At 56.3% G+C, this 25923-nt stretch overlaps 1 protein-coding gene across 7 annotated transcripts; it reads left to right on the top strand.

The window, feature by feature from the left end:
* Nucleotides 1-1484: 1484 nt before the first annotated feature.
* KRBA1 (KRAB-A domain containing 1) lies at nt 1485-25428 on the top strand. 7 transcript variants are annotated; one of them, XM_045516550.2, is made up of 18 exons: nt 1485-1755; nt 8151-8277; nt 8709-8828; nt 9509-9643; nt 10272-10421; nt 11191-11322; nt 11532-11711; nt 12557-12712; nt 13299-13523; nt 14006-14179; nt 14604-14777; nt 16402-16554; nt 17034-17216; nt 18082-18276; nt 18359-18490; nt 19569-19673; nt 20194-20355; nt 21808-25428. In XM_045516550.2, exons 1-18 carry the CDS (start codon nt 1744-1746, stop codon nt 22737-22739), a joined length of 3447 nt encoding a protein of 1148 aa, XP_045372506.2. In that variant the 5' UTR covers nt 1485-1743; the 3' UTR covers nt 22740-25428. The 7 variants fall into 7 exon arrangements, with proteins under 7 accessions (XP_045372506.2, XP_045372512.2, XP_045372510.2 ...); XM_045516554.2 differs by having other exon boundaries at nt 1486-1755; nt 10269-10421; nt 14676-14777; XM_045516551.2 differs by having other exon boundaries at nt 1486-1755; nt 10269-10421; nt 19572-19673.
* The last annotated feature ends 495 nt before the right edge of the window (nt 25429-25923 follow it).

The raw sequence follows: 25923 nt of genomic DNA, 5'->3' as shown, positions 1-25923 counted from the left end.
AAGCGGTGCCAAGGCTCTGTACATGCTAAAAGAAAGATGTGTCTTTCTTTGGTAGAGATACTACTTTTTTTTTTTTAAGTTAAGGGATTTTAGGATTTAGATTTTAAGTTTAGGTTTCCCGAGACTGAGGGTGGCTTGTGGGGACGAGCTGGGAGATGGGACACCTACGAGGAGGAAGCCAATCTGAGCAAGAAGTTGGGACACCAGGCCCAAAGCACAGGCAAGGGACTTACCACGAGGCGCTGTGGCCTTTAGGGATCCTGAGACCAGATGTTGAACTTTAAACGGTCCTTTTCGATAACGTGAAACCTTGTGATATCTTCAGATCCTCAGGACAGTGGGCTACGCAGACACGGGTCCTGTGTCAGTGATTCCTTGGGTGTGGAGGAGGGGGCTTTGCCCAGGTCTGGAGTGGGCAGTGACCCAGCGTAGTGGTTTCCCTTGGCCTTTCCTGGGAGGCCAGGCCAAAGTTATCGATGCTGTCCTCCAGAGTTCTGGGAGATGCAACAAGGCCAGCAGAGACCCACGGCAGGCTACAGCTGCTGCAGGGACCAACACTGAGATTGCTGGCCGAGGAATACCCCTTCTCCAAACATTCCAGAGGAAGAGAACTGTGGGGATGCGAGGAAGAGAACTGTGGGGATGCGAGGAAGAGAACTGTGGGGATGCGGGGAAGGGCTCTCTGGGCAGCAGGCGCCTTCTCCTTGCTAGACCCCTGCTTCCTCTGCTCCTGCTAGCTTCTGTCTCACAGAGCAGGTTTAGCCCCACATGCCCACCTTCTTTGAGCCGTCCTAACAGGGGGTCCTCTAGACGCGGAAAGAGGCTTTTTGGGCTCAGCCAGCGTCCTCTCCTCCGGAGTCCGCCACTCTCCCCAAGCCCCACTGCGTCCTTTCTGACCTGGAGAATGGTGGGGCTCATGCTTCGCTCATTCATCACGTTTATTTGAGGGCCTACTACGTGCCAGAAACTTTCAGGGTTACCACAATCAACAAAATAGGCCAGCAAATAGCCACACGATTATAATGGCACACGGGTCAAGTGCCAAGGGGAGCGCGGGCGCGAGTAACAGGTCTGAGCATGCGCCAGGGTCCCGCGGCCACTCGGGCCCACCCACTACCGCCACCGGAGCGGCCGGGCCTGCAGCCCCATCACCACCTTTTGGGACTCGCTTTCCCGACGCCTCCCCGGAGGCCCTGGTCACGGTCGGTTTACGGGATGCGTCCTCTGGGAGACGAAGGTCCTGTTTAATCCGAACATCCCCAACCTGGCACATACGATGCTCTCAGTAAATGTTATACGCAAGAACGAATGGATGGATGGATGGGTACACGCGGGCAAGCACACCGCCAGCTGGCCACTCGGATCCCTGCGCCAAGCCCCTCCCAGCAACTTTGCGAGGTCGCTGGCCGAGCCAGTGGGGAGGGGGCGTGGACCAGGCCACCCCGCGCTCGCCCCGTCCTCACCTCCCCCGCCCCACGCCGGCGCCGCGGCGCCTTCTGGGAAGTGTAGTTTGCGCCTGCGTCCGGATTGGCCGCGGAGATCGGATTCCCTCTCCTGGGATGCGAGGCGCCGGGCTTGTCCAGACGCCCACCCCGACCCTCCCCAGCGGCCTGCGCCCCAGACCCGATTTCGTCCTGCGTGGACCTAGGTCACCGCCGCCGCAGAGGGTCGCGACGCAGCCTGCGGACTAGGAGCGGATGCCCCCGGCCGCGCCGGAAGCGCGGAGCGGAGGCTGAGCCCGTGATGGCGCGCCAGGTAAGGCGAGCCCCGAACAGCGCCGCGAGCTAGGACCCCGCTGCGAGCTGGGGAGGACGGCTGGACCGACGGACGCCTCGGCAGTTCCGCTCCGCGCGGCGCTGTACGGGCCTCGGGGGCGGGGGCGAGCCCGGGACCCGCCAAGTTTGGGATCCGACTGCGCCTGGCCGGAGGGGGTTGGGTGCTGGTGCGCAGGATTTGGTGCGGTGATTTCCAGGTCCTCGGACTCCCCCCTCCCAGCCACGAAGTGTGCATGTATTTGGAGGCTCTCTCCACCTTTGGAAACCCGTTCCTTTGGGTTAAGCATCAGTCTCCCTCGGCGTGGCTTTCAGTTATAAATTATCCTGGGAGAGGTGGGAATGAAGGCCCAAGAGGAATGAGTTATATCTGTTTGTTGCTTTTCTTGATAGGATCCTGGACCCGGGGCAAGGGCATGGAACAAGGTCCCAGGTTTTATCCATTAGGTAAAATGTGTAGATCTGAGAGCTGGAGAGAGAGCCCCCATCTGTTGTAGCCTGGGACCAGTTGAGGCAAGTTGTGTGCACGACTGTGAAGGTGCTAGGAAATATGATGGTACCCAGCGGTCTGGGTGGGCCCCTGGAACCAGTTCTGTAATTGTGGTCACTCATGGGCTTGGGCCGACCTCAGGCAACTGTAGACCCCATGGTTTGAGGGCAGGAGAGGGGAGTGGTGGCGTTGGACAATGTCTGGGGCAGTCTGTGGCCAGGCAGAGCAGCACTCTGCCAGGACCTTGGTGTCCTTAATGCCCTGAAGGTCCTGGGGGCAAGGGAGAAGCCAGGCAGATTGGATGTTGTGGGAGCAGGAGCAACCTCCTTTGCAGATCTGGTTGGGTAGTTAAGCAGCCCAAGAACACTGTGGCTCAGATATGTCCACTGGCCTCATGCTCAGGCCTTCTTATACCACAGTTACCTCTTCTAAGAAATGAGGGGTTGGACCACTGATCTTTCAGTTCTTGTATTCTGGGGTGTGTCCTCACACCAAGTAGCTTCATGGAGAAGGTGCCAGGAGTGGCCTGGGGGAGTGGTAGGTCACAGTCAGAGAGGAAGAGGAAAGGCCTCCTGTCTTCATCTCCAGTGCCACTCCCAAAAGCCCAGGGTATGGAAGCACAGCCCAAAGGTGGGGGCAGCAAGGTTCAGGGTCTGATCTGGAAGCCCGAGCCTGAGGAACGCTGGCAGAGCGGGTCTGCTCTCGGAAGGACCTAAGGCGCGTGTCTGTGGCCTGAGTATTTTCACATTGTGCCGGCACCCTCCCTTTTGGGCACATGCACAGACACAAACACTCCTCACTCTTCCCCTGCTTTTTCTGGGTAGAGGAACACTACTGATGGAACCCTCTACCCTGGCCACAGTCAGTTCCCATTCCCGTTGTATGAGAACTTTGTCACAGAAGAGTTTATCTTGGGGCTGAGGTGGTGAATGGCCTGGAAACCATCCCTTCCGGATGTCTAAAAGAACTAGTATATTTAGCCAGGAGATAAAGAGGCACTCAGGGTCAGAAATAGTGTGTGCAAGAGCCTGTTTGTGCAGCTGGAGGTGCCAGGCTGTGACCTGCAGGTGGACGTTAATGCAGACAGATTTGGCTGCAGTAATAGGAGTCTTAGCACTTAACTCTGTCCCAGCATCTGTTCCAGGCACTTTTCCTGTGTTAATTCATTTTATCTTCACAACATCCCTACAAGAGAGGTTGTTATGATCCTGGTTTTATCAGTGAGTTTGCCAAGCCCACGGCTAATACGAAGCAAAGCAGGGATTGGAATTCCAGCAGCCTGGCTCCTGAGGTCAAACCCAAAGCCCCATACTCTGCCCTTTGGTGTGTCCAGTACGTAGCTGCCGGGTGAGGCCGGCAATAGGATTGGTGAGCCCCTCATTGCTGTAGGTATTCAAGTAGAAATTGAAGAGCTCCCCTGTTCTGAGTGGAAGTTGGCATTGTATCCTCTGCTTCTTAAAGGGGTACAGCAGTCGTCTGTGATTTCTAGTTCCCAAACGTGCTGCGAGGACAGCTGGCCCCTGGGGAGAGGTCAGGGTCCTGTTCACCCGAGTAATTTTCACTTCCGACAGGCCGGGCGTGTTCTGCCCAGTCTCCAGCTCGTGACTGGACTGCACCCTGTGATTCTAAACTTAGACTGTGTCAGAATCACCTGGGAAGCTTGAAATGTCGAATTCTGGGCTCTGAAAGCACTGAACATAATCATGATTTAGTAGATCCAAGATGAGGTGAGAAAATCAATCCCAATTAAAAGGAAACTGTAAAGTAAATCATTTGAACCTAAAAGCACTTTTGTTGTTTTTCAGTTGTTAGGTTATAAATAGCTTCTGATGGGAGACGAGAAGGACACAGAGTATTTTTCACCCAGTTTGCTAAGCAAAGAAGCTGCCTGTGACTTGAGCTAACTCTCCAACAGAAAAGTACCACTTGGCTCTGTTGGGCCCTTGCTCTTTCCACTGCCTGCTCCAGCCACGACCGTGCCGTTTGGACTCTGCCATTTAGCAGTGGCTACAGGATCATTTATTTGTACTCAAGACCCTCCCCTCACCCCCCTACCACCACCACCTTAGAAATCTTGTTAGATGTTCAGATTTTATTTAGAGGTTACTGGGAATGGGAATTCTTTTTGTAGATACCCTCATGTTCTATCTCTACAAACTTTACTGGGTAATAATAATTTTCTAAGAAGTGAAAGTTCACTGATCTGATGACTGGTTATAGTCATAGTCCAGCATAGAGGAAGGGGCACCAAAATCTCAGTGCATCCTCGTGGGTGTTGAAGTTAGAGGGGGAGAGGGAGAGGCAGATGGAGCTGGGAGGCTGGCCAGGGGTCTGTGCACCTGATACACATATAAATGCAGCGTGTTGAGGAAAGCGCACATGCAGAGGATGGCCCCGGGATCCCCAGGTCTCGCTCCGATGGGGAGGCATGCGGGCTGGTGTCAGTTCACAGCGTGGCTGGTGTTCCCTAGAGAGGCCGGGGAAGGGCTGTGCTAGGTGGACACCCCCTCCTCCACCGTAGCTCAGTAACTGGTGTCAGCATGTCCTTCCCTTGAGCTAACTTGGACCCGCTGAGCCAGCTCTGTGTGGAACTGCCAGAAGGCGGAGAAGAAATTGCCTCCAAGGCTGTCCCAACTCGTCTCTTCTTACCGGCCTCCTATAAAATGGGGGTATTCTTGGCGGAACTGTTGTTTTGCAGGTGCAGAGCCTGGTGTTGGTCAGTGACCCCCAGCTTACAGTTCTCAGGGGAATCGACCTACTGTCACCAGACTCACACAGCACAAATAGATAAATGAGAATATGCCAATTCCTTAATTTACAGTGAAAAATAGAGCTGACAGTCAAACTGGAACTGTGTGGTGGCTGACTGAGTCTTTGACTACCTAACGTGACACCTGCTCTGGGAGCCCAGCTCATGGAGTCGGAGCACAGAGGTTTGCAGGATGAGCTTGACAGCTGGCATCGTGGAGCCAGGATGGCCTGAAGCATCCATTGCCATTAGGAAGAGCCCTGCGGTACAGGACAGACATTCGCATCACCTGGGCAAGGCCGGGGACACCCAGGCAAATTCTTGCCCTCACAGTATCCTCTAGACTTGGTCCACGGTAACAGTGCCTCAGCGTTGGCGCTGTCTGCCTTTGGGCAGCAGTAACCCGGCTCCAGCCCCTTGGCCTGCCGTCTAGCCTCCCTGACAGGTCCGCAGGCCAGGACCTGGGCATTCCAGACTCCCCCGTCCCTCAGCCCCAGGCCCCATCCAGGAGGCAGATCTTTCCCCCATGGCTTGGTTTGACTTGTTTCCAGGTTCCGGGGACACCGACTTTGCTCTAATGTATTTGTCATACTGGGAGTTTAATACATATTTAAATGTTTAAAAGAAAAGAGAGAAGTAATTGTAACTTCTTGGCGCTTCCCTGCCCGCTCCACACTTTTTCTTGACTGTAACAGTAAGAGAGTGGGGCTTCCAACCCTTTTGACTCTGTGACCCTCTTTCTGAATGTTGAAAACCTTAGATTGTGGTCTTCCCGTGTGTTTTAAAATAAATTCAGTATTGCCTTTAAAGGACATACCCGTATTCACACAATAACATCTATAAACATGTGTGCCCAGCGCATTGGCAGTGTTTGTGCCCTGGACCTGTTGGAACAAGTCTGAGGCTCCCAGGTGTCTAAAAAAATTAACCAATAGTTCATCTAAAGGAAAAATAGAGAATTTTGTTTGAGCCAATGTGAGGGTTATAACCCAGGAGAGTCTTTCAGAAAACTGAGAACTGTTCTGTTTGTTAGAGATCGAAGGCACAGTTATATACATTTTAGAGACAAAGGATCGTTCATCAAAATGACACCCTGAAAAAAAAAATGGCACCCTGACGATTTTGTATAACGTTCACCAAAGATACACTATCCAGATCTACACATACGAAGTGAGCAGCTGGTCACCATGACCTCTTACAGAATTAGGGAAAAGAATGAAGAAGGGGGAAAAAACAAAAACATTGATTTTTATGGTGGAGCAGACATTCCTGCCTTTGAAGTCTGGTTAGTGTCTAATGCAGATACATATTGCACATTAGGGAGGGCCCAATACAGGCAGGGTGTGTATTATGCTTAAATTTTCTTGTCCTGCCTTAAAACCAAATTTTATTCCATCTCAAGTCTGTAGCTTAGACGCGGACTCCGTGACCAAAGTGTCTCCCTGCTCCCCAAGCCCTGGGCTTCCCGAGCCTGTCTGGGGTTAGGACTCTAGAAGGCAGAAAAGGAAGAGGGGGTAGCGGGAGGAGTGGAGGGGAGCAGAAGACAGAGCGAGGCAGGTGGCTGTGGACGCAGTGGGGGGGTGAGGCTGCAGAGCTGGGGCCAGACCGGGTGGTGAGGCCTCCCTGTCAGAGGTGTCAGGTGGGATGCCCTCTGGGCCCTTGTAGCGCTCGTGTCCTGTCGGGAAGTGTAGTGGGACCCTGTGTTGGGATCCCTAAGACCACCGCAGAGTCAGCGACTTGCTAGGAACGCTCCCAGGACTCAGCGTAGAGTTGTGTTCACAGCTGTGATTCATTACACCAGGAGGACACAGCAAAATCAGCAAAAGGCTCAGATGTGGGCCAAGTCCCCCAGGAAACCCAGAGAAGCTTTAGCACCCCCTCCCAGTGGAGTTACACAGGCCGTACTTAATTCTTCCAGCAGTGAGTCGTGGCAGCCTGTGCGGAGTGTTCTTTCTGGGGGAAGCTCGCTGGGGATCTGCGCCCAGGGTTTTCACTGGGGGCTGGCCACGTAGGCCCCCTCTGCCTGGCACGTCCCCAAATCCTAGAGTCCCAGAAGGAAAGCAGTGTTTTAAACCACGCTGTTTGTACAAACAGTCTGGGCCCAGTGAACCATCCTTAGAAGTCAGGGAACCATGGGAACCTTCTGAAATCAAGTTCCCCGACTCTAGTCTTGGGCCAGCCTTGCAGGCAGGCCTTCCTAGGCCTCAGGCCTGCTCTGCTGGCTCTTCTGTGCAGACCCGAACATTGGCTATGCTGTGTCTGTCCTAAAGGCCAGGCAGAGATGGGAGTGGCCCTTTGAGAGATGTTTTGGATGGTGTCTGAGCATGTTTTGAGAGCGATTGGCCAGAGGGGCAGAGGTTCATTCAGGAGAGTCCACCGGCTGCGTGGCTGTCAGGTGGTCAGGAAAGCGCAGTGAGCTTAGAAGGAAGAGGCCGAGGTGTCTGACCACCTTTTGGGCCCTTGGGCCTCTGAAACAAAGGTAGGTAGTCCATGGAGAGGCTGCCTCCAGCTGGGTGTGTCCTCACTGTGCCAGCGGCCAGAGGGAGACAGGCAGAGCGGGGGCAGGTGCCATCGGTGACAAGGCCGCGAGTTGGTAGCAGCGACGGTTCTTAAAGTCATTGACTAAAGTTGATGAAACAAGGCAGTAGATTATTTTTACATTATCAGGAATATCTTCATTTTATTTAATAGTTTTTTTCTTACAGATAAATAGTTAGCGTTTGTTTCTAAACCCGAAGGACCCTTCCCATAATTTATATTCTGTCTGCCTAATGTGCACAAAGTTAATTTTTACTATAATTTTAAATTCATGCCTACCAGATACTGATTATCTTCTAGGGTCTGATGGGCACTTAAAGCCCACTTAATAACTGTTTTTAAAGAAATTAGGACAGAATGTTTCTTTTCTCTCACAAAGCTGTAAGGTAGCAGGGGATGCTCTGCTAGGGTGACCCCAGGTTTCTTCTGTGCCCTTCTCTGTGAAACCAAAAAACAGTGTAACAGGCTCCCAGATTAGAGAAGTGAAGGATGATTCTCCCGGGACACACCTGGAGACGTGGGCTGGGTCCCTCAGCTGGGGACAGCTAGGCTGGCCTCGCTGGGAGGGAACCAGCCAAATCCCCTGGGATTGTGCCCACAGGTGCCCGTCGCCTTCCAGGACCTGGCCGTGCGGTTCTCCGAGGACGAGTGGCGGCTGCTGGGGGAGAAGCAGAGGGCACTTTTCCTGGACGTGATGCAGGAAAACTATGAGACACTGGTCTCCCTGGGTAAGGATCTCCCTGGGTAAAGAGCAGGCAGGAGCTGGGCCGATGGTAGAAGGGAGGCCGCATCCAGCACCGTGTGGGTCCTGGGTCACCCTGTGACCCTAGGGCCTGCCACACCCATCTTCATTTGCAAAGTAAGCATCCTTTGAGTGGCCATCCGAGAGCCTTGGGCTGAGCTGGGGGCCTCGCTCACCTTTTGTGCTGTGGCTTCTGTGAACTGTCCCAGGGTTCTGGATATGATTTGGTGGGGGCTCTAAAAAACTGGCAGAACTGAGCACTGGTCTGTGAGGTTCTGACAGTCCTTGGGGTTTGAATGGTCCCGTGACACACACACACACAGGATTTGCAGGAGCCTGGGCCACCTGCGTGATTGTGTGTAGGAGGGCGGAGGTCAGCTTCCACTCCTGGGGAACTGTCCCTCTTTTCTTTTCCAGGGACAGCAGAGCTGCCCCCCCTCTCTGCCTTCCTGTCTCCCACGGAGCCTGGAGGACCCATGGAGGACGGGAGCTGCTCTGGTGACAGGCAGGAGCGTCCTAGGGGAGGAAGCCCATTGAGTAAGTAACCTTGGCAGAACCAAGGGCCAGGCCCCCTTGGGCATCCTGGTCCCCCGGGCAACCTGGGCCCAAGTGATCTCACTCTTGTCCCTCCCATGGTGTGGTCCTCAGTGCCTGGCTCCATTCATTAGGGGACACTGTGACCTCAGCCCTCCCCACATTGACCTGACTTTTCACTCCTCACCCCTCTGGGCCAGGAGCCTGGTACCCTGTTACCCATTGCGTGAAGTGCTCAGAAGAAGCCTGGAGTCACCCTTGGAGAGCATCCCCCGCTCAGACTCCCTTCCTGCCACCACCCGTTTAGAGCTAGCCCGCAGCTCCTGCAGGTCCAGAGACCTCAGGTGGTGGATGCGGTCCATGGTGGGCCAGGAGAGGCAGTGGGCCTGATGGTGGCAGGGATGGGGAGGCAGCCCTCCTTGGCAGTCCCCTCTGAGGAGTAACAGGTGAAAAGTGACAGAGTATAGAAGAACTCAGTTACCGAGGGTCCCCAGCGCCCTGCTCCTGGCTGTGCCTATGGGCAGGTAACCTGCTCTGAGCCCAGATCTTCTTTATCTGTGGACGTGGAGCTCTCCTTTGCTGCCCCTCACGTGGCAGGAGGAACACACTAGACGCTGTGTGAAGCCGGGGGCAGAAGCATGAGTGCTGTAGGGTGTGGGTGTTCATTGTGGCCTCTCTGGCAGGTGGAGCACCCCAGCACAGTCTGCACCTCACCGCCCTGGTGCAGCTGGTGAAGGAGATTCCAGAGTTCCTGTTCGGGGAAGTCAGTCCCCAGAGTGGGGGAGCCGGCCTGGATGGGGAGGGGGCTAGCCCTGAGGGTGAGTCAGACATCAGATGGCCTCTCTGCATCCCACCAGAGAAGCTCAAGCTGTGGGCATTGCCGTGTGCCTGCCCAGCCCCTGCCAGACCCTCTGTGGGGTCACCCCCTTACATGAACGCCCGGGCGGCATGCCCATCCTCTGAGAGCACAGGGATAGTGGTGAGACGCGCCTTCTGACTTTCCTCACAGTTCTTTCCGCGTGGCTTCGTCCATGCCCTGGTGGCCCGTGAGGCCGATCCCTGTTCTGTAGACAAAGAATTTGTGCCTTGTCTGAGTGGCCAGCAGGGACCCAGGCCTCCTCCCACCAGACCCTCCTTCCTTCCCAGTGCTCTGCCCGCCCTCCCTCTTACCTCCCTGGGGGTCTCTCCCACCGGCCCCAGCCCACAGGGCTCCTTTGAGTCCTCTCAGTTGATGGTAGGGTGGGAGGGGTCTTACCAGAGCAAGACCATGGCTGTGAGTCTACATTTCAGAGCTCAGGGATGACAAGGTAGAGGTTATTGATGTCCTGGTTGTTGTCAGTGGAACACAGCAAGGAACAGCCAGACCGGGAGAATACTGGGTGCATTTAACCTCCTGCCGGGCTTAAATTCTAGTTCCAGTGTCCTCTCCCTTCCCACCGACAGCAGCTGTGATGGAGGACACTTGCCCTCTTCAAGGCCCACTTGGCTGCCTTCCGGACACACCCATCAGCCGGCCTGGCCTGGCCGCCACGCCCAGCGGTAGCTCATCCAGCGGCCCTTCCGGAGCCAGGGGGCAGGGGAGCCCCTTCCCCACCGGTAAGTGACTCAGCACGGGCCCCACACCTGCTTCATTTTCTCCAGAACTCGGTTTCTCCCCTGGTGACTGGGGTCAGGTTCCCCAGAGAGCAGGCCCAGTGTTGGGCCTCTGTCCGTGGACCAGCAAGGGCGCAAGGTGCTCGGCCTGGGCGACCTCTCACCCAGACCCGCTTGCAGATTCCTGTGCCGGATCGGACTCTCGGACCTCCCCATCAGGGCAGCTCTCGTAGCAGGGGAGGACAAGGTGGCCATTAGAATTTTTCTAGGTCTTTTTCTTACTATTATTTTTGCAAATTTTGCATTGTTTGAATATCTCTTTTTATGTAAGACATTTTAAATTATTATGGCATGAAATTGGCACTCCTGAAAAACATACCCCATCTAGCCTGTAGTTTCAGGTGTCGTTTGGCACCTCTGCTCTGGGGTCGCACCTGCCCAGCTTGGAGAAGCATGAGCACAAGATTGAGGGCTGCCTGTTGAGGCTACGGACATCACTTACCCAGCCAAAGTCAGAGGCTGGAGTTGGAGGAGGTCCCGGAGCGCACAGTCTTGGTATTTATGTTTACACCAGAAGAAAATGGGGGAGACCCCACCTCTCCTAGGAGGGACTCCTGGAACATGCCTGTGGGAGCTGGCTTTCCTGGGACGTGGCTGCCCTTCAGGGATTTAGAGGCTGGAGAAGCCTGTGCTCTATGGGGACCGGATCTAGGGTGATTTCTCAGGGTCAGGAGCCGGGGTGAGAAAGGCCTTCCTGTCTCTCTCGCAACAGAAACTGCTGACAAGCCAAGGTCTGTGGAGGAGGAGGGCCCAGCAGCCCCGGGCGGGGAGCCCAGCCCTCCCACCTGTAGCCCCGGCAGGAGGAAGAGCCGTGGGAATCGGGAGAGAGGGCCCCCAGGCGCAGGTGAGGGGCTGGCCTTCCTGAGACTGGGGCCTGCCGGGAGAGGGAGGCGGGCTCGGATCCAGTGAGGCAGCGTGTGACTCTCCCATCTGGGCCTCCTCAAAGCCCTGCGTGGCAGATGCCATCCTGTCCTGACGGGTGGGAAATCTGATGCCCTGAAGGCCCCACAGGCGCCACCATCAGGGCCACCCTGACCACGGGTGGCCTTGCAGGAGCTGCAGAAATCTCTCCTGGGAACAGCCCCTTGCAAGGCCTCATCAACTGCCTGAAGGAAATCCTCGAGCCGGGGCCCCAGCCCTCCGAGGGGCCCCTGGGCGTACCGCATCCTGTCCCTACTGGTGCTTCGCGGCTGACCAGAGCCGAGCTGGGGCCTGCGAGCCCGCCCTGGGCAGGTGAGTCCTTGTGGGCCCGTCTCCTCAGGCCAAGATTTCTGACCCCGTGAAAAGCTCAAATTGCCTTTCTGTAGCTCCTTCTCTATAAATATAAGGTCTTCCCTAAGGGCCATTGCTAACGTGGCTGCTCCAGGATCATCAGTGTCATGTTTCTGGAGCCACGTGGCTTTGGTAGAACAGTGCTGGTCAGCTAGTAGAGAACACTCAGAAACAGACTTCGCCCTGCATGCTTCTGTGTTCTTTACCTGTCCTCGTATGGGACGTCTGAGGAGGAGATGCTGAGTGTGTGTCATGTTGGCACTAAGTGGGGTGCTTGGGTGGACCTGGGGCATTGGGGTGACATGGTGGGGACAGGGGCACCCACACTGGACTCCAGCACCTGTCAGCCTTTGAGCCTCAATTTCCCGTCTGTAAAGGGATAGTTGTTCCCACCCCAGAGGGCTGTTGTGAGGCTTAGGTACACATGACCTGTGTATGTGCATGTTTGTAAAAAGCTTGGTCCTCCTCAAGTTAAGTTCTGTTCAGGGCCCAGAGAACCGTCTACGAATAGTGCTGCAGTCTACCCGCTTCCTTCATCTGTCCTCAGAGCGACACCACATGTTCTCCTGTAGGAGAACTTTCCCATCTTCCTTTCATTCATCCCGTTCTCAGAGGTGGGTAGACAGGCATTTTCAAACTGAGCACTGAGAAGAGAGTGCCCCGTGCAAGGCAAAGTGAGTTACAAGAAGACCCACATCTCAAGGTTTCTGGCCTTGGACCTTTTAACTGCGTACCTCTTTTGGCTGTTTGTCACCAAGACTGAGGTCACTGGGCTCAGGGTGAACACGTGTTCCTTTTCCCTGTAGTGAAGACAGAGGCAGCCTCAGGGGATTGTCCCCTCCAGGGTCTGCTGAACTGTCTGAAGGAGATCCCGGAGCCCCGGGACAGGCATCCCAGCCCCTCAGCGGCGGGGGACTCGCGGCTGCAAGAGGACCCGGCTGCCTGGAACAGGAGTTCTGGAGGTAAAGGCCACTGACTGGGCAGGGAGGACCCCTGGATGTCACCCGTTTCTTCTCCCTGCTCCGCACAGCAGGACCTCCGGCCCACACATCTGTGTGCTGGTTGGAGCACTTACCTGTCGGGGGTCATCACTGTGAAAGGAACTGGGCATGTAGGAAGAACAATAAAGTGATAATATTCCAGGTTGGCTCTTATGGTAGGAGCTGAGGTTCCAGAAGGAAGGAGGGGATAGTTTGAAGGGAGAGAGAAAATAGAAGACAGCTCCGCCGGCAGACATTCGGGGTATCATTTTGACTTGGAGGTTCTTGTCATATTCATCTGGGCTCACCAGTGGTTCTTAGTGACCCAGAATATTGTGGAAGTGGATCCGAGGTGGGCGTGCTGGCTTGGAGGAAAGCCCTGACTTGCTGCTGTCTGGGGGGCTGACTTGACAGCTCTCAGGAGAAATCTCTGGAGGCAAGGGTGTGATTTGGTCCATCTGCTGGTGATTGAGCAGTGACTGCCTTCGAGCTGAGACTGCTCTGGGGGCTGTGGGCCTTGGAAGCCCCATCCTCACCCTATAAAGTTCTCATGAAAGGCTTCCCGCAGGGCCCCGACCCCTCCAGACCCCTCCTCCCGGGCCTGGGCCTGGTCCCGGAGCTGGCAGCGTGCTCTCTGTGGTGAAGACGGAGGACGGCTGGGCCCCGAGCCTCCTGTTGCCTGTGTCCTGTCAGCTCAGCAAGCAGATGCACAGCCCCACTGCTGCTGGCAGCCCTGGGGACAGCGGAGACACCACCCGGGTCCAAGTGTCCTGCTGGGGCCCTGCAGCTCAAGGTGAGGCCTGGGGTCGTCTGCTCAAGTCCTCCGTGGTGAGACTCTCGGCCCCCCAACAAGGTTCTGCCAGCCACCAGGGGAAGGGGCACCTGCCTGTCTCCTGGGCAGAGAGGCCATCCTCCGGCCGTCCTACTCAAGCAGTTAATCCCTTCCCTTCCTCCCCATCCTCCTTAACCCAGGCCTTGCCCAGGGCGCCTTCCATTGTAAGGACCTTCGTTTTGCAGAGAATTCCTGACTCTCAGGAAGCTGGCCACTAGGTGTGCATTTCTCCACCCCGCCCCTGGGCCTGGGCTCATTCCCCCTGACTGGGGGAGCAGAGAGCAGATCAGAGGCCCCACAAAAGGGAGTCCTTCCTGGCAGCCTCCCATGCACGCCTGGTGCAGGGCTCGCCACCCTGCGGAAGGCAGGCCGGGGTGGCCAGCCTGGGGCTGGGCCGGGGGGACGTGCCAGAGATGGTGATAGGGCCATCTCCCCCATCCCAGCCGGCAGTGCCTCGAGCTCACCCCTGAAAGCCCTGGAGGCCTGTCTGAAGGGCATTCCCCTGAGTGGGTCGTTACCTCCCCAGCCGCCCATCACCTCTTGGTCCCGGAGCCCCCAGCCAGGAGACCCCAGGTCTCAGAGGCCCAAGCTACAGCCCCTCGGATCACATAGCAAAGGTACATTGCGCCATGGGCTTGGGGTGATGTTTCTCCCTGTACATGGGACGGAGGGGGATGCTGAGGGCACCATTAGGTCCCCCTCTCCTCATCCCAGGCTTCCTGGGGCACATGCCCCTCTCCCCCAGCCCCTCTCACGCCTGCCCCCAGACAGCCCCTGCATTTGGTGGAAGCCAGTGAAACTCTCCTGCCAACTCACTCCTCTGATGAGCTCTCACTTATCCTCTAGGCCAACGAGACCAGCGGTTGGGTTTATGTGGGTTAATGTGCTATGCTATTTTAATCTGTGCCATGAGCTCCCTAACCTAAGGGGAAATCCCAGTCAGAGATGCGTTGGGGTAGATCTGGGCGCCCGTCCGCAGCTCAGGGCCCAAGGGACCTCTTCTGTGGTTTTCCCATGATGCCAGCGTGTTGTTTCCCACAGAGGTGGTCATGGGGCCTCTTCTGGCTTTGGGCCTGCAGGGCTGCATGAGAGACAGCCCCGCCCTCCCCCCAGGCTCCCAAGGCACCCCCACCAGCTTCTCCTCGTCCAGCAGCACTGACGGGGACCTGGATTTCCAGAGCTCTGAGGGCAGCCAGGGGCACCGGCGTGGGAAAGGTGAGCTGGGCGGCCAGAGGTGGGGAGTGGATCCTGGCAGATCCTGGGAAAGGACTGGAGCACCCCTCCCCCACCCCCCATTGTGTGTCCCACCCAACCAAGTCTGGCTGCAGCGCTGGTGCCGCCAGCAGAGCTTGGGATGCCGTGGCGGGAGCAGAGACAGGACCTGTTTTGGGTGAGTCAGGGGTCTATTTTAGTGACTTGGCTCAGAAGAGACAGAACAACATCTAAGATCTTTTAAAAAAATGAAAAGAATCCCAGTCGCAAAGAAGTCAGTGTCTGTCACAGCAGACTACTTCCAACTCAGAAAAATCACCCTGAGGTTTGTGTAAAACCACCTTAAAGGGTGTGTCTGGTGGCCTATACCCAGGTCCCTCTGAGCAGAGGCTTCCGTGTGAGCTGTCACCTCTTTGGGACCTTACAGGACCCTCTGGTGGTCTCTTCTCAACCTTTTTCCCACCTGAATAATCCCAGGGCTGTCTGTCTGCCTTGTCCATGGATACCAGGTCCCTGGGGCTCACCTCTGTGTCCTGGCCTCGCCCACTGTCAGTGGAAAGGTCTGGGGCTGCACCCAGGACTCCGCCAGGCCAGTGGGTCCATCGAGCAGGCCCGGGGCCTCCGGTGTCTGTGGGCCTGGTTCCTGTACCTGCCACGGGCCGTCTCTCGGGTGTGGGGGTTTTTACCTCCCAACATGTCGCTGACTTTTTAATTTTTAGTTTTCAATAGGTAATGTGGTCATTTTGGAGGCTGGGGAGGTTGTGGAGGAAAGGTGGCAGCTGCCTCCCTCCCCTGCACCCCTCCTCCAGTCTGCGTCCTCCCAGAACCGCCGCTGCTGTGGGTTCTTGCACTTGCAGGGACTGCGCGTGGCCGGATGCTCTGCGCACAGCCTGTCCCCTTGCTCTCTGTCTCAGCACTTCCCTTTGGCGTCTTCCTCAGTTTGGTCTCAGGGTCCGTGGACACTGACTGCCCCGTTCCCATTTTCCCACGGCTGTGTCGTGTTCCGCGGTCCACGGTCCCGACCAGTACGTTCCTTCTGTGCGTCCTTTGTCGACGGCCCTGATTTTCTAAGTCACCCGAACAGCAGTTTCACGCCACGTCATAGAGGCTTCCTCCCCAGAACTCAGCAGTGTCCACAGGGAAAGCTTGGCAGAGATGTCACCTCACTAGGAATGGCCTTCCCTTTTCTAGAATTTCGGTCCATCTAGTTCCTGTTGCTTGCACAGCTCTATCACTAGAAGTAAGATTTTTGCAATCTGTTTTTTTTCTAAGTTGAAATGCATTAGTGTTCCCCTTCTCGACCTGCTACGTCATGAGCATTTTCCTCTTTGATTAGTGATGATGACCTTCCAGCCTCGGGGACCCTCTCCCTCATCACAGCCCACTGGCCATCTTCTGTGTAGGTGGCAGAGGCCTGGTGGCTTCTCCCAGGGCCTCCCAGAGGCAGGACCGACCAGGGTTTAGAGCCAGGTCCCGTCCAGGTGCCCTGAGCCGGCATGACAGGCCCCTGCTCTGTGCCGCTTCCCGTGGCCCCAGCTGCGCTGGACACAGGGCACAGGCCAGGCTCCTGGGGTTTGTAGAGACTGAGCTCCAGCCGGCCAGGACTGCAAATGTTGGGTTTTCACAGGAAGCCCTGTGGGAAGCTCCCCGCTCCAGGGCCTGGAGAACTGTCTCAGAGAGATACCTGCACCTGGGCCGCAGCCTGCCGGGTCCCGGTCCTCAGTGGGGGACAGGGGGCCACAGAGAGCAGAGCCTGGGAACTGGACGGCAGACAAGGAAGGTAAAGCACTGCCCAGCATCTAAGACTGCCTCGGAGCCACCTCCCCAAGGCCTGCGAGGAGATGGCGCTCTGAAAGTGGCCTGGCCAGAGGCTTGCCAGTGCCAGAGTAGGGGGTGGAGCAGGACAGGACACCCAGCCCCATGGTCTGCTGCTCCGAGTCCGAACCTGAGCTGGGGCTTTGGCAGCGGAGTGTCTGTATCCTGGCTGTGTTGGCCCTTCGAGCCTCGGTGTCCAGCATAGCCAGTGAGCTGTGGGCCTCCCAGGAGTCTAGGTGGCTGGGTCTGGGAATAAAGAGACCCCAGAGGACTGGGAAGGCTCCCACGAACATCTGCAGGGCTGGGCTGGTATCTGTCCCACACCTGGAGCTCGTATGCCCGAGAGCCCAACAATGGGAGTTGTTCTCTGTCCCGGGACTTCCTGGCCTTGGTGCCAACACGGGGCCCCTGGGCTGACGGGCCACTAGCTTCTTGTTAAACCAGGAATGAGAGGCGAGGCGTGCGAACCAGCCCATCCGGGACAGCATCGGGGAAACATGCCCACTGGGAGCCTCCAACTGGCCAGCCCACAGGCGCTTGCCTCTGGCACCATCCCTACCTGCTTCCAACGAGGCCTCAAAGACCCTGGGGCCACCAGGCCAGGACGGTGGAGGTGGCTCCAAGACGGTGAGCAGACATCTGTCCCCGTACTTAGTGGCATGTTTTCCCTCCAGATAAAATCTTTGATGAGAGAGTAGATTCCCCTTCTCTGTTATTCCCCTCTCCCTCCCCATCTACATCCATTCTGGATGCCAGCCGGGGCCTGTGTGTATTTTGTAAAAGATGCTGGCCAGAATACTCTGAGGTGTGCTGAAAGAAGATAAAGCAACACAAAGCACTGAGAAAAAGTGGGGAGAGCACTGTTTTTTTCCAGCAATTGGGTTTTTCTGGGTGAAGGAAGGGTTATTTCCTTTATCGTTCTAGTTGCCTGAGGGCTGGGGGTCTCCTGCAGCTGCCGCAGCCGCCACCACCACCACCGCTACCGCCACCGCCACCACTGCAGCTTAACCTTATAGCAGAATTCTTTCCTAGATTTGCTAAAGTCTGGTAGGGTCTGACTTATTTGAATAAATACAGTATTTCTAATACTCCCACCAGGCAGGAACTGGCTTTGAGGGGCCCTCCTGTGGACAGAACTGAATCTCTCCTCAGGCTTCTGGCCCTGAGTGAGTGCAAGTAGGAGGGGCTGCCCAGCTTATAAGACCCAAGGCCTGGCTGGAAGCAGACTGCTAGTGGCTTCCAGGGTCTTTTGACTTCTGGAAGGTTCTCCAGCTGCTTTCTAGAGCAGCTGGAGACCAGGCCAGGCTCTGGCTTTGCCTCTGTCCACCTTCCATGGCCAGCGAAGGAGCTGCTCAGGGTCCAGCAGAGCTGGTGTGGAGCATCAGCTGAGCTGAAAGGGGTCCGGCTCTGCAGGCCTGCCCATTGAGGCAGAGGGTCCTCCTGCCTGTTGTTGAGCTGGTGGACAGAGGGTTCTTTTGTTGCCATTTGCCAGAGCCAGCCTCCAAGCCCTCCCCACTCCATTGCCTGGAGAACTCTCTGAAGGGGATCTTGCCTGGGGGGCCCTTGCGCTTCGCCTGCCTGGCCAGTCCCAGCGCCAGCACCAGCGCCAGCCCTGGCTCGAGCTTCAGCAGCTCAGAAGGAGAAGACCTGCGGCCAGAGCCTGAGCTCTGGCAGCCCCTCCTGCCGGGTGAGCTTGTTGGGGAGAGGAGGGTCGGGAACCCCACCCCAGGGTGCTGGCACCGCCCTGACACCCACTTTGTTTGTGACAGAGAGGGACCGCCTTCCCAGCTGCAAGGGCCTTGGCCCTCTGTCCCTGCGCCCTGGCGGCCCCTGCGCTCGCAGCAGCCCTGGTGAGGGCCCAAAGAAAGGCGAGCCCAAGTACCACTGCGGTCTCAGTGCAGGTGAGCCTGGGGTCTCCTGAGAAGGGGGTGTGTCTCCCAGGAGGGCCGCTAGTCCAGAGATGGGGTTCTCTGTGTCCCACCCATTACTTTGCCTGACTCGTGCCAGAAAGTTCTCTACTTTTGTCATGCTTGAGGTCCCATAATATGAACTGTGTCCAAGAGAGAAGTTGGAGTTATTGAGGCACATGGGGCCCCAAGAATGTTAAATGAATATGTTTCATTACCCTGGTAATAAACTTAATACCTATACGTTATATATAACATGCACATTACACGTACTCCATAATGTATGTACCTGTATACACTGTTGTGTTGGCCCCAGCCTGTTGTTGATGATGCTCTCAGCTAGGAATGCCTGGGGCGCTCACCCCGGCCTGTATGACTTGTAGGGAGCAAGCCCCACATACAGTTCCCCTACTGGGGCCAGTGTTCCAGCTGGGCTGGCCCTTGAAGTTCTTACAAAGATCGTAGGATGCACTTCATCAGGGAACTTTGAGGAATGGGATTTATTATTCACAGATCCTAGAGGTTACATGGCATACCCAAGGGGCACTCAGCAAATTGTAGGGAGAGAGGCCGTGCGTGGGCCTGGGTTCTGTCTTTATTATGTCGAGGGTGGGCTGTCTAGTGTTTGGCAGTTTTATTGGCCTATTTAAAACCCAAGTGTGGAATTAGGGTACAGGAAGGGAGAAGTGGGGGTACCCCAGTGGTCAGTGATCTAGGGTACCCAGATCTGCGAGCTGCCTCGTTCCTTACCTGGTTATGTTACCAGTAGCTGTGTTCGCCGATATGTTTATCCCAGAAGGATGTCTTTGAGAGGGATGCCTCGACAATCAAAGCTTAATGGCAGGTGCTCACACTGCCATTATGTGTATATATGTATATGTATGAATGTGTGTAAAGGAAATAATAATGTACATTTGAAAAAATTGGCAATAAACAAAAATAATGTCAAAAGTGAGATACCTCTGTCTGGAAGAACTTGGAGGTTGTCCTGTCAAGAAAGCTGGAAACAGCTGCCTGCTACCCGAGGCCACCTGGATTATCAGTCCAAGCTTGACCCAGTGTTTGCTCCCAGCAGGAAAAGCAGAAGAGAAGACCGGAGGCAGGTCCCAGTTGCCCTGGAGAGAAGTGTGCTCGGAGACCCCAGGTCAGCCTGGCCCCCTGGGCAGCACTGGAGGAGGTAGGGGTGGGTGGGGGGTGCAGGGTCAGGGAAGGGAGCTCACCCCCCACGCCCACACTCAGGCCAGTGACTCCACCCAGTCCTTGGCCGTTGTGCAGGCCCTTGCTGTACCCGCGTTCCTCACTGCCCAGTGCGCCTAGTGGGAAACAGCCAGCATGGCCCCCAGGCCCCCCAGCTCAGCCCTGGAGGGGCCTCACGGGGTGGACCTGCAGATCGTGGCCCTCTCCACCTGCTCTCCCAGCCTCCACCTCCTGGTAGATCCAGAGGCATCATGCCAGAGCTGCAGAGGACTCCAGAAACAATACCGCCCACCCTAACCACACATGCCCCAGTGGGCCATTCAGCCAGAGATGGGCCCCCAGCAACTCCGGTATATTCATCTTGCATCTCATTTAACCAGTATTTGAAAGTTGAAAGTTTGATTTTTATTTTTTAGGCCACGTCCAACAATCCCCTGTCAGAATGGCTCTGGCAAAGTGGTGTGTGTCCACACCCCAAACGCTCTGTGTTTTTCCTGCAGGGACAGCTGTCGATCCCTGCCCGGCCCCTCAGCTGGAGAAAAGAAGGGGGCCAGAGCCCTGCCAGCCCCCTGGGTCAGCCCATGGTCCCCTGTCCTGGAAGCCAAGGGCAAGTGAAGAATCTAGGGGCCTGGGGCCTGGAGACGGAAGACCAGTTGTTACAGGTGAATTGACGGCCTCCCCACCCCATCGCATCATCATTGTTGGGGACCCTGCAGGTACAGGGGCTGCTGGGGCTCAGTGTCTGCACGGTCACCCACCTCCCTCCCCATGGCTCAGCTCCCTCTGACAGGGTGGGCCGGCCAGACCTCCAGGGTCACAGCTTGGGGAAAGCTTTTTCTTAACACCCTTCCAGGCTCTTTGGGTCATAAGTAGGAAGAGTTCACCTCGAGCTCGCTTCAGGTTGCTTGTTTCATTTCAGTGTTTTCCTATAGAAATAGCTGGCTTTTTCATAAAAGTACACACTTTGTAGAGGCAAAACACACAGATTTTTTTTTTACCAGAATAGATATGTCCAGAATCAAAGTTTGGGGTCGGAGGGGACTTTAGAGAATAGATGGGGAAACTGAGGCTCAGTAATGTCGAGTGCCCGGGCCGGGGGCGTCCCCGGAGGGTGGTTCTGCATCCCCTGACCCCGAGAAGGCTCTTCCCTAAACCGCATCAGAGACATGCCTGCGGGGGCTCCGTTGTATGGGGGCTTGGCGACCTTGGAGGTGCAGCTGCTCTATTAGGAGCGCGGGGCTGGCCCGAGGCCGGCAGACCCGCTGCCCCCACCTTGCCTACAACTCGACACTGTCGCTCACCCTCAGCCGAGATCCTTTCTGGGGAACTTTGCTGGGCAGCGTTTGGGTCCTTGGGCTCCAGTCTTCACTTTCTCCTCTGTCTGAAGCCCTGGAGGCCCTGAAAAATACAGGCTGGAGCCGGGCTGGGGACTCAGACATGGCGGGAGAGTGGGTCTGTCCCACAGCTCCGGTGGTGACAGGGCTTCCTTGTGAGGCTTTCCTCAGGTGGGGACCAGTTCCAGGGGAACTGAGGGTGAAGGAGTAAGGTAACTTTTTTAAAAAGTAACTTAAGCTTTAACTTACTTAAGACTATAACTTCTGATTGGGGGGGGTATGTAAATGTCAAGAGGGGTGGGGACCCTTGTGCTTTGCTTTTGACCAGTAGTGCTGGGTGCTGACTCGGCCCCCTGGTCAGCCCCTAGAAGCACCTGGGCCTCAGGCTGGACTGGCCCTCCTGGGCCCTCGCCCACAGCCTGGCCTCATGCCATCTGCAGCATCTCCAGGCCCTGCTCGCTGGCTCCTGAGGGCAGAGTTAGGTGCTCTGGACACCAGTAGGGCCAAAGGTGGCACAAAGAACCCACCCGTCCTTTTCCTAGAAGGTGGGAAGGCCACTGTTCTCAGCAAACTTGGTCACCGTGGAGACCCAATCTGTGACCTGTCTTGCACATGGACTTGGGGAACAGCCTTCAATGTTCCCTAGCCTGAGTTGCTTCCTTCTTGGCTGAAGCCAGGCCTTGGTGGGGCTGGATGCCAAACGCACTAGCTAGTGGGACCCTGGGGGAGGAGAAGATCTGATGCTCCAGGGCTCTCACCCTTGTCCCGCTCTGGTTGCAGCCAGGACCGGCGGGAGGCCCCTGCCCCGAAGTCTGCCCGAGCCGCCCGCCGTGGCCACTGTCCCCCCGGCTCTGCCGCTCGCCTGCCCACAGCCGCCGTGCCCCTGTGGGAGTTCCCTGCAGCAGGAGCTCTGCAGCCTTGGCGCTGCCCTCTTGGAGAAGCTGGATCGGCTCGAGGTGGCCCTGGCAGGCCTGTCTCAGGAAGTGGCCGCCGTGAGGACCCAGGTGGATCGGCTGGGGCGGCGCCCGAGGGGCCCTGGGCCTAAGGGCCTCCCCCGGGGCCCTCGCTGGGCCAGTAGCCCTGCTCGCAGACACCTGCCCTACTGGAGGCAAAAGGGCCCCACCAGGCCCAGACCAAAGATCCTGGGGGGCCCAGCAGAAGGCATTAGGGCTGGCGACTCGGGCCTGCCCAGCGGGAGGCTGCACCTGGTGCCTCAGCTGCCTCCAGACACCCACCCAGCAGAACCTTCTGGGCCCAGCTCTAGCCCTTCCCAGCAGCCTCTCTCCTCAGCATGCAGCAGCCGCACCATGCTGACTGTGCATCACCCCCTCAGACACACTGGGGGCTGCCAGAGCCCTCCTCCCCCTTCAGTGCCCGCTGCCTTACCCCCCCAGGTGGCCCCTCCCATGACCAGTGCAGATGTGGAGCGGCTGGCTGCAGTAGCTGTACCCACCAGGACTCTAAACTGGCCCAAGGATCCAAGCCGCCTGTTGGCGGGGTTCCAGAGAGCCCTCGAGGGGGAACTGTGGGGTGGGGAACACAGGGACCCAAAGTGGGGGCCTCCTGATTGCCGTCTTCATGGGCTCAGTCCTGTTGAGGATGCTCCACCCAGGCTGCCTCTCCAGGGGGCCAGTCTCCCCCCTCCCCCGCCTCCAGCAGAACCTTCCCCATATCTGGGCCGTGAAGGGGCCAGGAGGCTTCCCTTGGTCTGACTGCCCCAGACTCCAGGATGCTGTCTGCTCAGGGATGCCACCCTTTGGTGTGCATCCCTCAGCCAAGCCTCTGGCTTTCCTGACTCAGGTTAATTTAAATGTCACTTCTGTCCTTCCTGCCGGAACCCTGGAGCTGGCCAGGGTGGTGTGTGTTTGGGCACGGGCCTGCCATGTGTGCAGCTGCAAAGGGGCCAGGAGAGCACGTTTTCCCAACACCTGCTGTCTGGATCTCAGCGCTGAGAAAGGCAGAACTCCGCCCCCTAGTCTAAGCTGGATTTACCTATATGGATTCTAAAGTCAAAGAAGGGGGTTTCTAAGGGAAAGGTCCTTGGCTTCTACAGAAAGGAGGTCAGTGGGGCCACACTGGAGTGTGGCTGATTGGCTGTTACCAGCACTGGAGACAAGCCGGCTCGGCTGCCTGACCTTGCACACCGTGCAGAGAAGTCATCAATCCCTCCGCAGGCTGGGGGAGGAGTTCCCGGGTGACTGCTGGGGGCAGAGTGCACACAGCACGCGCTGTGCTGGTTCCAGGGCCGCAGTAGTCAGGAGCCTTAAACCACAGACATTTACAGTCTCGCCATCCTGGAGGCCAGAAGTCTACGGTCAAGGTGTCGGCAGAGTTGGTTCCTTCTGAGGCTGTTCCAGGCCTCTCTCTTTGGCTTGTCAGTCAGTGGCCGTCCTCGTGATCCCAGGGCGCTCTCCCTGAGCTCACATCTCCAAATTTCCTTTTTGTCTAAGGACACCACCTTCGTGCCCTCACTGGAACATGGTTGCTTCCGTAAAGACCTTGCCGCCAAATAAGGTCGCATTCTGTGGTGCTGGGGTTAGGACTCCAGTATTTGAATCTGGCCAGGGGTACACAGTTCAGCCCCTAACACACACACGGGGCTGGGCTTATCTGGGTTCCTTAAGGGAGAAGAAAGTATGTCCAGGGTCACTAGGCCTGCTTCCCTGGTGGCCAGACGGGCCTGCTCCGGGCCCCACCCCTCAGGTGGCACTTGGTGGAGTCTCGGAAATGGCCTGCTGATCATCTGCCTCACTTCCCTCCCCAGGGTGAGATCTTCTCCCATTCGAGTCCTTACTTGGGAATCCTTGGGAGGGCTCTGCCTGGCATGGTTAGCTGTGCTGTCGGGGAACCTGGGTGCAGTACTGAGGCTCCAGCCAGCTCGGGGGCCCAGAAGGGACTGTAGCCATGATGACTGCACAAGGGGGGGGCCTTGTGGCTGCTGTACCAAGTGTGTCCCTAAAATCGGGGTCTTTGTGGACACTCAGGGCCTGGCCTGTGCTCCTCGCTGTCCCTGTGGAAGAAGCAGGCTGCTGATGCTGATGGGCCAGACAGACAGACCATCACAGGCGGGTGCTAGAATGTTCCCAGGACTGGAATAAGTCCCAAGATGACTAACCTGAAAGCTAGTGTTGATAAGATCATGTAAGTAGGATGTTTAAAACACAGTCTCTTCACGTTTAGCCATCCTAGAGACTCAGGAACAGGAAAGTTCTAGACTTTCCACTCAGGAAGGTGAGACCAGCTCCTTTCCAGGCTGTGCAGGGAGTGGCGCTGGGCACGTTTCAGAGCCAGTACAAAGGGCAGGACTCGGTAGGGGGCGCTCCCTGCACCCTACTCCGCACCCCTCGGGCCCATCCTCGCCCTCCTGAGCAGGGGTGATGAAGGCTGCACCCCTGTCTACCTCTGGGTGGCATTTTAAGGTTTGGAGCTCCAGACTTGACAGATACCAGCCCCCACACAACCCGGTGCAGCAGGCAGGAAGGACCACAGGGGCCCAGGGGCTGAAAGGGCCTTGTTTGCGGGCGCACAGCCTCCCCCTGGCACAGTGCTCGTCCCCTGGGCACAGCCTGCCCACCTTGGCCTGCTGCGGCCTAGGCCAGAGGCTCCAGATCCAACCAGACCCTGTAGGAAACTCGTCTTTTTTCAAGAATGAGGAAAGTAAGTAATAAAATTAAAGGGAGACTCCGTGATCTGCAGCCGTGTTCGTCACCCAGTCCTCTGCCACCTGGACAAAAAGCCTTTAGGTTGTTAACTGCGAGGCCTTCTGGAATCAGTGATTTGGTGAAAAGTCTGTATGCAGTTGAGGAGTTTGGTACCATGTCCATCTCCATCTACTTTGTGAGGAAATGTGGTCACCTTGGTGGGAGAAACCAGGGGGCCTTTTTGAACTCAGGGATTTCTGGGTCTGGAGTCGGGGCCAGCTCCACCTGTCACCACCCTGGGAAGTCACCAGAAAACTTTCCTTCCCTTCCAACCCTTCCAGTCACAGTCCTCAGTGTCCCATCTACCGCCAGCCCACCCAAGGTCACTGTAAACCTGGAAAGTGGCAAGGTCTTGCCTCAACCTGTCAGAGCGGGTGCCCCCCAGTCTCCAGGCCAGCCCTGAGGGGTCCAGTGGAAGGGGGTCTGCATTAGGGGTGGAGAGGTGTGGGGACACAGTGCCCTGGCTGAGATGCCCCATGATGTCACCAGTCTCTCCTGAAGGAGCTTCGCACAAGGGCAGACCAGACCTGCTCCCCACCAGTGTCCTTGTGTTTTAGGTGTGGCTTCTGTAAATGGCTGACTGTTAGACTTTGTCTTTTAATCCGGCTTGACAGATTTTGCTCTTTACTTGGAGCCCTTAATCCACTTAGGTGTAATACAATTGCTGATGTATTTAGGTTTGAATATACTCTTATTTTGCGCTTGTGTTTGTCTCACTTGTCTGGGGACAGGGGTTCCCTTCTTTCCCACCTCCTTTTGTACTGACAGTGTTGTGGGGTTGGTTTTTTTGGGTGGGAGGGGGTTGGTTGGTTTTAAATCATTCCATCTCTCCCTCTACTAGTCTCAACATTTAAAGAACTGAAAGGGAAAATACCCATCTTTACAATTGTATTTGGGAAGTTTTAGCATACTTTTCCTCAGAAATTGATAGGACAAATCAAGAAGAATATAGAAGATTTGAACAAGCCAATTAAAATTGGCTCAATTGATGAGTATCTAGGACACTGCACCTAGGACTACAGAATGTACATTTTCAGGGGGAAGGGATAGCTCAGATGGTAGGGTGCATGCTTAGCATGCAGGAGGTCCTGGGTTCAGTCCTCAGTACCTCCTCCAAATACAAAGAAATAAATAAACCTAATTACCCCCCCCTCAAAAAATAAATTATAAATAAATCATGTATAAATAATTATTT

The sequence above is a fragment of the Camelus bactrianus genome, chromosome 7 (assembly GCF_048773025.1).
Source record: "Camelus bactrianus isolate YW-2024 breed Bactrian camel chromosome 7, ASM4877302v1, whole genome shotgun sequence".
NCBI lineage: Eukaryota > Metazoa > Chordata > Mammalia > Artiodactyla > Camelidae > Camelus > Camelus bactrianus.
This window is presented reverse-complemented; position numbering and strand designations above follow the sequence as displayed.

Bases quoted from the DNA above. Each gene is read 5' to 3' on its own strand.
- KRBA1 (XM_045516549.2), top strand. The intron at 13,524-14,005 runs GTGAGGCCTGGG...CCCCCATCCCAG, and splicing joins CTGGGGCCCTGCAGCTCAAG to CCGGCAGTGCCTCGAGCTCA. The intron at 14,778-16,401 runs GTGAGCTGGGCG...GGGTTTTCACAG, and splicing joins GGGGCACCGGCGTGGGAAAG to GAAGCCCTGTGGGAAGCTCC.